Consider the following 15,331-nt stretch of genomic DNA (forward strand, 5'->3'; position numbering starts at 1 on the left):
ACATCTTGAGGGAACAACATAGTATCTTGAGGGAACGACATAGCACCTTGAGGAAACAACATAACATCTTGAAGGAACGACATAGTATCTTGAGGGAACGACATAACATCTTGAGGGAACAACATAGTATCTTGAAGGAACGACAAAGTATCTTGAGGGAACGAGATAGCTATCTTGTGGGAAGGACATATCATCTTGAAGGAACGACATAATATCTTGAGGGAACAACATATTTTTTTTTCTTTCATAGCCGCATTCTGCCACCGTAGTTTCATGACCAAACTACAATCTGAATGGTTTTTTAAATTGATATACATATTTAGACTAACTTAAAGACCTTATTGCTAAACAATTGATAATTCAATAAAAGGCTATTGTTACAGTTTTCAGTCATGATTTACCTCAAAATTTAGTGAGTCAGGACTCTAAATTTTTGTTGAATAATAAATGTTTGAATACACTATATATATTTCTATCTTTATAAGCCTCTTTTCGTGCTTTTAGTTTGTTAAAGGAGAAATAGTGAACAAAATTAATAAGAACAAATAACACATTATACGTTTTTAGTAAGTTTAGGTAATTTTTTTAACATTATACTTTTGTATACCCTCATGGTATATAATGCTACTTTGATAAAATATAATCTCCAAAGTCATGAAATAGTAAATACAGAAATGGTTTGATCCTTTTGTTAATTCGGTATTTTACAGATAAATGCATGGATTCAATTTTACAGTCAACATTACGCTTTCAAAATGACAGCAGAAATCACTGTTCCGTTGAAGCCTTTGCGATTTTTTTTTTTATTTTCAAGCGTCATAAGTTTATTTGTCTCTATAGATTTGACCACGATGTTTATCTAGAAACAATATTTAACTTATTAAAACTGCAAGTATTCTGCATGTATGATTTATTTAGCATGCCATAGTTTATTAATTTAGAAATATTTACATAGCCATGCAGTAGTGAACAGACAATTTGTGTAGTAATCAATCCTCCTGAGAAAATAAAATGACCAACGATTGCATGATAGTTATTAAGTAATGTACGAGATAACTAATGACCGCAAAATCTGAAGTTTACCCAAACAAATTCCCATCTGCTAATTCCTCAATGTCTTGTTTCATGATTTACATGAACGATCAGATTCAGTATAATTATTTCCGGAGTTACTAACATGACTAACATGTTTAACCCCGCCACATTATTTATGTGTGTGCCTGTCCCAAGTCAGGAGCCTGTAATTCAGTGGTTGTCGTTTGTTTATGTGTTACATATTTTTTTCGTTCATTTTTTGACATAAATAAGGCCGTTAGTTTTCTCGTTTGAATTGTTTTACATTGTCTTATCGGGGCCTTTTATAGCTGACTATACGGTATGGGCTTTGTTCATTGTTGAAGGCCGTACGGTGACCTATAGTTGTTAATGTTTGGGTCATTTTGGTATGTTGTGTATATTTGTGTCATTGGTAATCATACCACATCTTCTTTTTTTATATTCTCACTAAACATGCTCAGTATACAATATATGTTATTTCAATTGAACACAACACTACTGCACAAAAACAAATACAAAATACAACCGTGAAGAGCCTTAGGCCGCCATCATCGTCATTGTATTTAACTAAAATATTTAAGTTATAATATGAAATCTACTTCAACATAATATGCTACGAAATGAGGCCTGTATGGTTTATTGCTTAGGGCTACGTAACGTTTTCCCTTGACCCAAAATTATCCAGTTATGCAGGGTTCTGTTCGAAGAATGAAACCAAAGTACTGAAATACTGAAAATCGGATGACCGCAAGTTCTTGTGAATGGTCCGAGAAGCACTTGTCTCAGAAAAAAAAACAACATCTCTATACCTGAAAATGAGGTTTTATGTGCAGATATAATTTTTTTCTTGGACAAGTTCGTGCGTAGATAAATTAATGACAGGGAATTCATCCTCACCGTAATGACTATTATATTGAAGTGCGTGATACAAATCCGTATACTCAGGTATATTATTGTTATATGAGTATATTAATACTTGTATATTACAGTTACGTGTATTTTCATTGCATATCATTCTATTCTTCTATATTAATAATAGTGCAGTGCTAGTGCATGGTTGAGTTATCGTTGCTTAAGATTGCAAACGTTCTTGAGATATTTTACCGCATGCGTGTGCATATTTATTTTGAATGATTTTTCACTTAATGTTTATACGTATAACAAAACATTTTAATATTTATAAAAAAGTATGTGATGAGTATTCATTGAAGAAATGGATTTTTAACAAGCGATAAGGAATGTTAGTTTGCACTTGATGATGTCTTCATCATGTTTATAGATCGGTTCAAAAAACCAAAACGAATATTACGTAATGGAAATCTAGGCGATAGCAATACACCAGAATGCCCTCACGGTCATCCGCTGTAAAAATTGATAATTTACAACACCTGGCATTCTTGACCTTGAAATAAATTTTAAAGAAACTAATTATTATATCTATATACACAGAAATACAAAAGTAGCTGTCAATCACAGCATGTATTCCGAGGATTTATTATAGGTGAAGCAATACGGCAAATAAGAAATATAAGTGGCCATAACAAATCAATAAACGATGTAACTAATGTCAAAGTGAAATTATTAGATAGGGGTTATTATAACGTCTAAATATATGAAAGTATTTATATTGATGCTTTTTATCAATTGACGTAGTGAATTATTACAACAAAACAAATCGAAAAAAAAAAATATTCGTTTTTAATGATCTTTAAAAACTAAATATAACCCATATACATTCATACGTAAGATTAAGTAAGTACTAAGTAAGTAAATTTTATTTAGGGTCGGCATATAAATATATACACAATAACAGACAAAACATGAGCTCTGACTTCTGATGCTAAATTTGGTTGATTATGATATATAGGGAATCACTGAAGCAGGACCGGAGCGGGCCCCCTCTTAGGCAGTCAGTGGGCCCCGGCTTGTGAAAAATTCTGGATCTGTCACTGATCAATGTTATAGTGTTTCATGTATACAAACCTTTGGATATGGTAATTAGGTGCAAATGTCAAAATAATCGGATTTATAGCATCTATGACTAGCATCAGTGGAAATACTACATTAGAATAATAGAGATTAATTAGTTTGACAAATAGCTAATGCATTTACAAGTCGACTGTGGTTTAACCGCATTAAAAATAAATACTGGCATCTGATTTGTTTCAGATACTTCTGATATTATCAAGCAAGTGATAATATGAACCCATAATTGATATTTGAATTTATCAACTATTATATATCATGTAGCAAGAAATTTTAACCTATTCCAGGGGCCCATTCCTGTCACTCATTGCATAGTAAGTGCCCCCTCTCCACCCCCGAGTAAACTTAAAGTATATCTTACGATATCATTTTATTAATGATTTTATATTAGACATTGACCATTCATTTTTTTGTGGAGGGGGAGGCGGCAAGAACTTTTTAAATAATTATTGTGGGTTCCCATTGAAAATAACAGGATTTAAAAACAAAATTGTTCATATTGAGATAAAAATCGAATGTCGAAAAAAATGATAGTCCGAGAATCAAAAATTCCTTAACACGCATGATAGTAACTACTTTCACAACGAGAGGATTTCCCTCAATAATCGTGGTTAATCCTTTAATAACAGATAGAAATATTAATATACCTATTCCAATCAAAATGTACAAAATTAATGCATTAATTATTTTGTTTATATAAAAGCTTTAAGAAGTAGGCACTTCACATCGGTGTTAATATTTACACACCCAGCGGCAAGTTGTCATAAATCACGCACTTTGAAGCTGGGGTTATAAAACGATTTTTTTTGGCACAGTCATTTTATGAAGATAATATGGTATTCAAAATTAAAACTATGATTAATCTAATTGATCGATGTTTGCAGCCGATATGTTTTATTACTAGATGCTTCGTTCACTCTGCATTGTCATAAAAGGAAAATTAACATAGTTTACTCAGACCTAATAGGCCTCAAAAGAATTTTCTACTTTTTGCGTGATACTTTTTTTTTATTGCATAATTGATAGGCATGGGAGATACTTTTATTTAGTACAAATTGCGTTAAAAAAAGCAACAGCAACCTATATTTTTTTTTACTAAAACATACTACAATTTTCTTTAATACGGTTTCGTTCCTAAAATCAACATTCAAAGGCTCGAGAGAGAAAAAAGGCTACTATTGTACACGTTTATGACTGAGAAAATAAAATAGTTTGTCTTGTCTTGTAGTTTTATGGGAAAATCAATTGTTTGCCCCCCCCCCCCCCCCCCCCGAAAATGAAATGGTTGCTGCCTAAGACATGTACTAAAAAAAATGGCGATGGTCAGTTTATTTTGCTGTTGAGCATAGTTTACAAAGTCATTGCATATCGGTTTCCTTTAATAAAATAAAATAAATATATTTGGGCTTTTGAACAGGATAAAGAAGAAAAAACGGATTACTTTTGAAACGTCACAAAATACATTCTCATGTTGTACCGTTGTACCACTGTCCCAGGTTAGGGGAGGATTATGATCCCGCGAACATGATCATCCCCCCCCCCCCCCCCCCCCCCCCCCCATTATGTATGTATGTTGTATGTGCCTGTTCCATGTCAGGAGCCTGTAATTCAGTGGTTGTCGTTTTTTTATGGGTTACATATTTGTTTTTATGAATTATGACATGTGAGAAGCAAAATGAATGTTTAACACGCATATTCATTAGAATATTTTTTGTATGGAGCGCGAGAGGGTCAAAAAGCGGAATTGAGATATTGTGTTATTCAAAATCAATTTCTCGACCATGCTTTCAGGGCATCACTTAAGTATTGGCAGGCACACCAGCAGCTGCCCTTAGTCAATGCACTACTGTTGTGGCCACAATAAACTTGTCCCTTATTGACGTAAAGCGAATGTAGCGCTCCTCCCTTGACGATGGTTGCTTTTGGTCTACGACATATTGACCTATCCAGTGCTGTTGCAATTTGTTGATATCTGTTTTTTAGTCTATAAACTGTTGACTTATGCACATTAAATCGAGCCACTACATCAGTAACACTCATGCAAGCATCAACCATTCCAAGAGCCATCTGACGGTCATTTTCGGAGAGGCCTGGTTGACGCCCCATGCAAATTTTTCAAACGTTTATGTGTTTTTCTTACCAATGGTGTGTTTCTGAACGTTAGTGCAAAAACAAATTAAATTTCGTCTTAAAAGTACAGGTACAGAAGGTAAAACATCAATTACACGCGCAAAGCTAAAATGGCGCGAAATCAATCACCTGGAAAAAAGTACGACTGCTTAAAAATACAGGTAAAACTAAGGATTATATCAATGATGTTTATTAAAAAAAAATCCAGAAACAACCAAAAACAATTTAAAAAAAAAAGTGTTGCTAAACTTTTTTGGCTCAGTATAGGTTAATTTAATTATTTAGGAATTGTTTAATCATGTCATTGTTTTAATGTCATTTACAATGATTATTTTATTTGACGACACATTTGTTCTGCTATTTTAAACACGATTATCTCTGCCTTTGCCTTTACTTGTATTGATTTATTTGAAATAGAAAAGCATGTATTTCATAATCATAATTGATAAATTTATAGAAACCACCATTGCAGAGTGCTGGAATGTGACAAGAGATCAATGCCACCAAAAATTACAATTATAGATCACCACACAGCCTTCAACAATGAGTAAAATCAATGTCCATAATCAGCTATAAATATTACAAAACAACAATGCAAATATAGAACAATTCAAACTAGAAAATTTCAAATAGCCCTCAGTAGAAATGATCCGAAATAGTACGATACACAGATTATCAGTTTTGTGCATACAGATATTGACTGAAAAGATTCACATTATGACTGACTAATGCTATTACTAGATAGTAATATCTATTAAACCGATTATCTTTACTTTTCCACTTTAAGGATGAACTACATATTAAGTTCATGGTTAATCATGAAGAGACATAAAAAAAGAAATATCATTTTTTTATGTTATCTGTTTAGAAGTCAAGCCTACTAAAATGGTACAGCCTCGGTGGTTTAGTATTCTTATAGAATATTTTGCATTATAATTGAATATAAAATCTATGGAAAATTTATATGTGTTTACATGCATACGTATGTGTTTAAGTCGACTTCTGCGGGTGTCTGGGACATTCTTAATACAATGTATCTTGATATACAAAAAGCAACATGGATTTCAACCAATATTTTGTCTTTTCATAATTAATATCGAAGTTTAATTCGGTTATGTTACAAATATAGCATATACCATACCACATCAAGAAGGGAGGAAACATTACAACTACGATGACAAAACAACTAAAAGCAACACGGTAAGGGGGGAATAACACATATTGGTGTGTATGTTCATTGGACATACTGTACTTGCTAAGGCAGTATTATATATACAAGCTACTTGCAATTATTTTAGTCAGCTACAGCTATTTAGTGGACAACAAACTCCTGTTTTGACACATCAAGTAATGAATGAGAAAGATAAATAAAATAACATGTTTAAGGTTTGAATTATATTTTTTGCAGGGTGGAACGTTGCCTCCAGTATTGTATATTCAAGCGGACAACTGCTGGCGGGAAAACAAAAATAAATATGTTTTATTGTTTTGCGAGTTACTGGTGCACATGAAAGTATTTCAAGAGGTAGACTTTTGATATCTTATAGCCCACAGTAATCATACTACTGTTAGATAATAGAATTCCTATTTTGAAAAAATCAGGGAATACAATCATGACAATGAACACACGTATTTTTCCTACTGAATTGATCGGTGATTCCTCCTACCATTTTTATAAGGGTCGTATCATTATGTATTAACATGAATAACTGTATCCAAATGAATATGATGAATAAGATATAATAAAGCGAGAAAATATACCGACGGAGAATCATAATGAAAAGTCGATTAAAATAAATCATCTCAATATTCAACAGTAAAACAACTTAGACAAACCATTACATAACAAGAATGTGTCCATAGTACACGGATGCCCCACTCGCACTATCATTTTCCATGTTTTATGGACTTTGAAATTGGGTAAATATCTAATTTGGCATTAAAATTAGAAAGATTATACTATAGGGAACATGTGTACTAAGTTTCAAGTTGATTGGACTTCAATTTCATCAAAAACTACCTTGACCAAAAACTTTAACCTGAAGTGGGACGAACGAACGGACGAACGAACGAACGAACGAACGGAGCCACAGACCAGAAAACATAATGCCCCTCTACTATCGTAGGTGGGGCATAAAAATATAAAGTAACTCCAATACCACCGGAAAACTCGGTTAACAGCTCCTCGAGGGACACCCGTCGTATTTTTAGACCAACTGAATTCATGATATGGAACACCGTCCCTGAAATAATGTATCAAGTGTAATATATAAATACTCCACATACATCCACTATCATGACTGTCACAATATTGCTTCAGAGAAATGTCAAAACAATTAGCAAAAGAATGCACATACAAGAATCGTAATGCGGACAGTTTTAAAATATAAATTAATATAAAATTTGATAGAATTTTTTATGAAAATATTTTTTTTTGCAGGTTCACCTTTCTTTTCTGTATGTTGGATACACACATGAGGATATTGACGCCGGTTTTCAGCAAAATAGTAGATTCCCTCCGTCGAAATGACACAGAAACAATCCCTGAGCTTTTGGATCTCTTACCAAATCCAAGCAACTTAATTTGGCAATACGATATTAGGAACTGGCTTCAACCATTTATTGCTGATGTACGGAAACATACCAAGCCATTACATTATAAATTTACAATGGATGAAGTATCTAATAAGATTAAACTGTGTTACAAATCCAATCATGCGGGGCCTTGGAAGATTTCAACAAGTGGAATGTTCATGTTTAACGATAAAGGTGAAGTAGAATTGCCAAAGGGTGTACCAAAAGTATCCACGCCAGTTTTTGACAAAATATTTATCGAAAAAAATGAAAGTGGAATTAATGACTGGAAATGTCTCTTCACGGATCAAATGTCAAACGCGTTGTCTTTGCTTGTTAATATCACTGAGAAAACTAAATATTTATCTTCTTTTCAAATTAAATATTTTTCATTTGAGCAAAATATCTGGACGTTTTATTAGCAAACTCAACTCGAAATCGGTAATTGACTACTTTATAATATTTATTTGTTTTTCTTTGATCATCAACCAACAACATTTAAGGTCGAAATCAATCGTTATTTTTTTATGTATTTTCAGGAAATACGAAGAACATAACAACTAGACGCACCATATATAGCTCATATGTATATGGCTATATATGTCAAAAGAAACAGATATTTTATTCTATAATACAGGAACTAATAGAACTCATTTTCTTTTTTGATTTGATTTGTTATATACATGAGGTATCATATTTGTTGTGGCTATTTTACCTAGCAGTTGAACAACATATGGTTTCAACAGCAACAGTACAATTATGTTTTATTCAAAATAATGTGCATGCTTTAATATGTAATTTTCAAGAATTTAAATTTTCTACTTGTGCTGTACTGACATTAAACAGTTTGTAATTATGTTTTCTCTTGAAAAAACATTGATTTCTATCTCGTTTACTTTCCTTGAATTTGATGGATACACGAATACGTGGTAGCGTGATCAACCCGAGTGCGAGAGGTCGTAGTTTGGAACCCGGCTGGATGAAAACGGAGACTTTAGAATTTGTATTTGTTGCTTCTCCGCTTAGCACGCAGCATGAAGGAGTTTGATCAAAGGATTGATTGGCTCGAAGTGATAATGCTATGTCCGTTTCGGTGGACTGTTATCTTATGAACAACGTGACGGTTGTCACATGTGAAGCAGTATTTTCTTCCCTTTCGGAGTTGCCGAGATCACCCCAAGCTTTTGGTGGGATGCGTGTTGCTTGTAGGTTGTAATTTCTTTGACGTTTCTTCTTCACTATTGTTTGTCTTTTCTTTTGTAGCCATGGCGTTAGTTTACTTTCGATTTATGAGTTTGAATGTCCCTCTGGTATCTTTTACTCCTCCTTTATGAATTAGCTTGTTGAAAATCCGACTCTGCGTGTGGTTCAAGTGAAAAGTAAAGTTATTTTTCATGTTACATTAACTTGTTCTTGTCCTGAATATGCATATTTATTTCCCGCTGGACAGTGCGAATCACCAAGATTCATCTTTTATTTCGTATTTGAATGTTTCAAAGTCATTTAAAGTCTTGCACATGTACATTAGTTAGTGTTAATTATGACCTTCAAATCTAAGGCCCGCTATCTAACTTTGCAAAAAGGATTTAAAGCAGTATTTTCATTAGCTTGACTTGTTTGCAATAAAAAAAAAATCAGTCGAAAAGTGCATTGAGAATCACACTGCTTTTCCAAGCTTCACCTGATAATGTTCGTCATTTTTATATTCAAGATTGGCATTTTTAGACGGAAAGTAAATCTTTGCAAAATGCTGTAGAAATGGATAAATACACATAATGGGGACATTTCCCCATTCCATGTATATTGTTTATTTCTTCGACATAGAAAATGACCAATTACACAGCTTGTTTTAAAGATTATTTTCATGTGGGGAAATTTCCCCAATATTGTTAAGTGTTCACGTATGTGTTGTCTTCCTGTATGGATGTTTTCCCACTACTTGTAATTTAATGGGGAAATTTCCCCATTTCGTATTCTTTTATCACCATATTGAAAGTCATATTTAATTTGGGGATATTTCCCCACTTTATTCATGATGTTAATTACAGTTACTTACACACACTTCTCAAACTTATAATTACATTTGAAGAAAAGTGGGGATATTTCCCCAGTCTGAAGGTCTTTTTTCTGGGGATATTTCCCCAGTCTAAAGGTCATTTTATTCCGGGGATATTTCCCCATTTTCATTTATTTTTAAATTCATTATGATAATAGATGAGGAAAAATTTCAATGAGTTTCATCATTCTTTGTTGCTGCATGAATATAAAGTTAACATCAGGTGTAATTCTGGATAAATTTTCACTAATTTTTAGCAACTGAATCGCCTCGCTTCTTCAAATAAAGATGTTTTTTTACAGTAAACGTTGACAATCTTTTTGTTTACCGAATTTGAAACCACACTAAAAAGAGAATAAAATAGATATTCTCTTTTTCAAATAGAACGCGTTCACTTTGTTATTTTCAACTGAAAGGGCCCTCTTTACTATTTGGGTGGTTTTAGTTTTTCCACAGGAATAACCTGAAGCTATTTCACTGTCAGAGAACATTAATTTACACAATTTTGTGAAATGGTCAGTTACTGCAAAGGAAAGGTTGTGCTCAGCCACAAAGTACGAAAAACTAATCTTACATTGAAAATATCGTTACGTAGCTCAGGTAAACAGTCCTACATTTTGACTTTTGGTTACATTGAAAAAGACCGATAAAACCGAAGGTCGTATTACTTCTAAATACCGGAAACAATTCCGGTCAGAAATCCGGGTGAAACGGGTAATGTTAGAAGTTCCCGGGACCCGCCGGGTAAAGAAAAACTCCCGGGTGAGAGGTGAAAATAACGGGTGAGTTGACAGGTATGGGTCCGAGCCTCATTTTGACAGATAGGACCGACAGGACCGACCATTTTCGCGAACTCTGTAATATGAATTTTTGTACAGTTATATTATGTGTGACCTATCTGCATTGCTCATTAATGTTGAATAATTAAGGAATAATGTTTATTTTCTTTTCAGTCAAGAACAGAAGAAGAAGAAATGAAATTCAGAGAGATAGAAAGATTACAACAGAGAGAAAAAGAGAGAGCTGATAAACTAGAGCAAGAATTATATGCCATGAAGGTATTTGATGAAAGATTACAATTGCAATGTGTTAAAAATAGAAAATGTTAATGTATTATTTGTCTGTGAGCTACCAACTTTTATGGATTTCTTTGCTCTCTCTAACCACAAAATTTAGTACTAAACGAAGTAAATTTTCCCCATACAGTACAAATGAGTTTTATTGATTTAAAAAAATTAAAAACCTCCCAAAACTTTCAAAAAGTACAAAAAGTGATATCTACAAATTAAAAAAAGTACCTTCACATGTTTGTGCTTTGAGTACATTATCTTTGTTGCATTCTTTAAAAGCCCACTGTAAGGCAAAATTGCTGCTCCTTTTCACCATACCTTCCAGTGGCAATCAAATTCCAGCTTTCTCTGTTATATCTACAATGTAGATCATTAGCAAATTTTTACATCATTATATATGGTTTATTTCAGGCAATGGCTAAAGATAATACAGAGAAGCTTGAATCAACAGAAGAATTGAACATAACCTACCTAGATCAGATAGAAGAAATTACACATAAACTTTCTCAGGCAGAAACTAAAATCAAAGGTTATGAGTCAAATCGGCTTGAGGAAGGTGCTAAGGTAAATCATTATGATTGTTAGGAAATTTTAACATGAATATATTTTAATACAGTCTTGTAGGTCTTGATATTTTATAAATAGATATGGAAACGATAAATATAACTGAAACAGAGATAATTTGGATTGAAATTAAAAGTAAGAATTCACTTATGGTTTTAAGACAAATGAAGCTGAATATAATTGACCTTAGTTGAGTATACTTGAAGTTGTGAAGCATCCATTCTTGTTTATACAATCGAGAACTTTAATTGAAATTATTGCATGCATTTTTCAATTGGGATTTTTTTTTAGATTTGACAAAAATATGAGATTAATTATTGCAATTTCAGGAAAATCTTCAAACAGATCTAATTATTGCCATACTTACACAGTTCAAGTATTTGCATGAATATAAACGGTAAACCTTGCAAGAATTTTTTCGCATAAACAGCTATTGTTAATCAAAATCACTATGAAACTTGGTACCTTCATCCTGTTCTTGTACCATTCAACATGGTCTTTTATGATTTTTTAGCCTTACTCACACATTTGTTTTAACAGACAAGCCAAGTTAGTCTAGAATTGGAAGAGAAAGAAAATAAGATATCAGAACTGGAGGAAATTCTTACAACAAAGAACAAAGAAGTCAAACAATTATCTAATAACCTACAGGAAGTGGTAAGTCAAAGCATTTGATTGGACGACGATGTGGAAAAAAATTACGAATTAATGTGGATGTATTGATTAAACACAAAAATGAAGTACTGCTGAATTACTTAATTATTGTTGCTCCATAAACTTTATAAGTAATTATTAAATCAACTTGAACTTGCACTAGTTGATAGATAGCTGCTTATACACAGATTCTTTTACTATTGCACAAATTTCTATTATCAATTACTTTATACAATTTGACCTTTTACCTTTATAAAGCTTATTTCTATTTGAATAGTATTTTAAAGTCTGCCTATTTCAATTTTAAAGAAAAATTAAGATTATTCTATGCTTCACTTCAAGAAATAATAGTTTTAGAATATATCAATCGGATTGAAATCTCTGACACTCAGCTGACATTCTACTTTCTGTTTTAAAGACCTTCGAGTTCCTCTGGTTTTGTCATAATGATATACAACTTCAAAAAATTGAAGGCTGTATTTTCATTGGCTGTTAAGTATAACCAGAACAAAAAGTAGATCAGAGTGTTGTATTTTAATCAGATTGAGAACATATAACAACAAAATATACTTTTATCATGTTTATAGAGAGGAATATTCTATTCCATGTTGATTAGCGGCTGTCATATCATAGTTTGAAAGCTTATTTCTCAAATGTTTTGAACACCCTTTCTAACTACTAACATTGTGTCTTTATTCTCAGAGATTTGGATTGATTCAGCTGGAAGCTTTACTCTGTAATGACTTGTTGCATTAAAACAAACATTTTGAAGGTAAGGGGCAAAAACGCACACAATTCAGCCCCATACCTGCTACTAGCAATAAATCTTCCATCCTCACAGCACACAGGGTTCAAATTCAGGACATTTTAAATGGGGGTTGGTAAATGGTCTATATATGAAAGGGAAAGCCATTCCAAAACCATTGAAATATCAGATGTCTTGTAGATTTTAAATAAATACAAAGGTCAACATTGAATTAGGAGGTCGATTCAGCTGCATTAGGCAAAATATTTTTACCTTTGAAGGGCACATGGAAGTCATATTTCTCATTTGATTGTGATATTAATAAAATTTAATTGGGGGATGAACAGTTCAATACACATTTCCACTAACACTTAAGCGCTTATGCTTTCTTAAGTCAATTGAAAAAAATGCAAGGTATTATGTATCACACTCGAAGTAACATTATACTTGTACAATAAATTTTATTTAATTATTATGCAGAGTAATCATTTATTTAAAAAAACATTTTTCTTGTATGACTTTCCATCATTTTTGCTGGGGTTAAGACAATTATGTATTCAAAGGTCATGAATTTTGCTTTTTAAATTTTTACAAATTCTATTCAAATCAAAAGTCAATAGAACATCATCATGTGCAGCATAAAATATATTTGATTTATTTGTAGTCACACTCAATTTATCAAATGGCTGGTTGGACTTTTGAATGTTAAATTTTGAGAGGGACTCAGACATAATTTAATGGTCTTAGACTATAGACCTACACATTTTTTAACCCATGCTTTTAACACAGAGGCTGAAGTTTTCAAAACTAACTCACTTTATACATTAATGAGAAGTATAGTCACGTGTTGTTGAAAACAAATTGATTATTATCACAATTTAATCACTGTAATTATATCTGAGAAAAATATACATAAGGTACTGTCAAAGCAGTAATTTTTGTATCCATGAATTAAACGTGAAAAAAATTTAAATCTACATGAAATACATCTTTCCCATAAAGGAAACCACAAAGAAAAATTAATCCTCATAAAAAATTATTTAGAGACAAAACAAAAAAATATCAGCTTTTCCCAAAAAAGAATGTTTTTGGTATTTAAGCCATTCCAAGCTGTGTTGTAGTTTTATGCTTGAATGTGCTTAAAGCTATTTGATAAATTTGTAATGGGGAAATAAAATAAACTACAAATATATTACTTTCTTTTTTTAACAACTTTGGTAATTTGCTGCTGCTCGCAAAATTCGTAGAAAATATTCAGCCTCTGTTTCAGAAACTTTTCTATAAATAGAATAGAGCATTACTAATTTTATTCAACTTCAATACTTATTTATGCATGTTCTTTAGATTTTTTTGGGTTCCTTTAGATTTTGCTGATAGAAGGTAAAAGGGAAATACATAGGCTTCCAGCTGGATATCTCTAAATATTAATATTCTTTTCTCTAAAAAAATGCATGATTATTATTTGTATGTAGCCTTATACTTTTATTTATTTACTTTGCAGTATATAAACTAAATTTACTGTGGAATTCTAAACGTTATAGCTAAGGAATATTAAGTTATTTAAAATATATCTAAATATAAATTTATTAAGTGTTGTTATATATTGTTTAATGGCTTATATTGCAATATATACCAAACAAAAAAATCTCCTCAATTTAAAAGAAGACAAAGAAATTTTTAAGTTCTGTTGATATTGTATAAGATCTTTGAAAAATACTGAAAAGGAAAAAAAACCAAAAAAAATGATATAAAATGAAGGAAATTGAAAACAATTTTTTTGTAAAATTTTGCAATTTTATGCTACTGTTAAAATTCCACATGGTCAAGCTTAAAAAGTATACTAATAAAAAGATTTCAGTTTTGGCGAACCTTCATGCAATGTATATGAGTGATTGATATGCATGTAGTATTTCCATTGTTATTTATAAATAGGAAGAAGATTTATTTGCGTCGAGGGAGAAGAACAACCACATGAAGAATCAAGTAGAAAGTAAGTTTGTTATGTATTATCAAAATCAGCCCTGAATAAGTTGGGGCAGTGTATACCCTTAACTTTCAAATAGCACCATGGAAATTAACATAGCACTGGTTTTGAACAAAATATAGTAGCATGGCCACTATTCATTCTATAATTTAAAAAAAAATCAAAGATAGCACCAGGGTAACACTGTGCTTTAATGCCCTGGGGAGAACATTGAGTGGGAGTGTAAAATATCTTTTCATCGACAAGGCTTTTAAAATACATATGTATAAAATGGCACTTTCAGTCTACACTCAAAAAGTAACTTTTAATTTCAATCAATTAAAATGACTACTGGCAAACACTATTTGAATTTAAATTGCCCTCTATCCTCCAAAGTTGTAAATTTAATGGAAACTAGCAAAGATTTGCCATAAAAACTGAATTTATTCAAAATATAAGATTAAAGTTATACCACAGATCTAATATTTTTAATGGAATCTTGGTTAAAAATAATACAAGAAATTTGCAGAAGG

The 15,331-nt window shown here is 31.9% G+C and overlaps 1 protein-coding gene and 1 long non-coding RNA gene across 13 annotated transcripts in view; both read left to right on the forward strand.

Annotated features, from left to right (window-relative positions):
• Positions 1 to 15,331, forward strand: part of LOC143076624 (uncharacterized) — an 89,735-nt gene that overhangs the window by 35,617 nt on the left and 38,787 nt on the right. For all 12 annotated transcript variants that reach the window (XM_076252446.1, XM_076252447.1, XM_076252452.1 and 9 more), the window contains 4 exons: positions 10,756 to 10,860; positions 11,284 to 11,436; positions 11,977 to 12,093; positions 14,768 to 14,825. In XM_076252446.1, coding sequence (XP_076108561.1) covers positions 10,756 to 10,860; positions 11,284 to 11,436; positions 11,977 to 12,093; positions 14,768 to 14,825 — 433 coding nt within the window. The remainder of the gene's footprint in view (positions 1 to 10,755; positions 10,861 to 11,283; positions 11,437 to 11,976; positions 12,094 to 14,767; positions 14,826 to 15,331) is intronic.
• LOC143074818 (uncharacterized) lies at positions 7,617 to 8,632 on the forward strand. Its single transcript, XR_012978104.1, has 2 exons — positions 7,617 to 7,941; positions 8,286 to 8,632. It is a non-coding gene; the product is annotated as an uncharacterized LOC143074818 (long non-coding RNA).

This window comes from Mytilus galloprovincialis, chromosome 5, assembly GCF_965363235.1.
Source record: "Mytilus galloprovincialis chromosome 5, xbMytGall1.hap1.1, whole genome shotgun sequence".
Classification (NCBI taxonomy): Eukaryota; Metazoa; Mollusca; class Bivalvia; order Mytilida; family Mytilidae; genus Mytilus; species Mytilus galloprovincialis.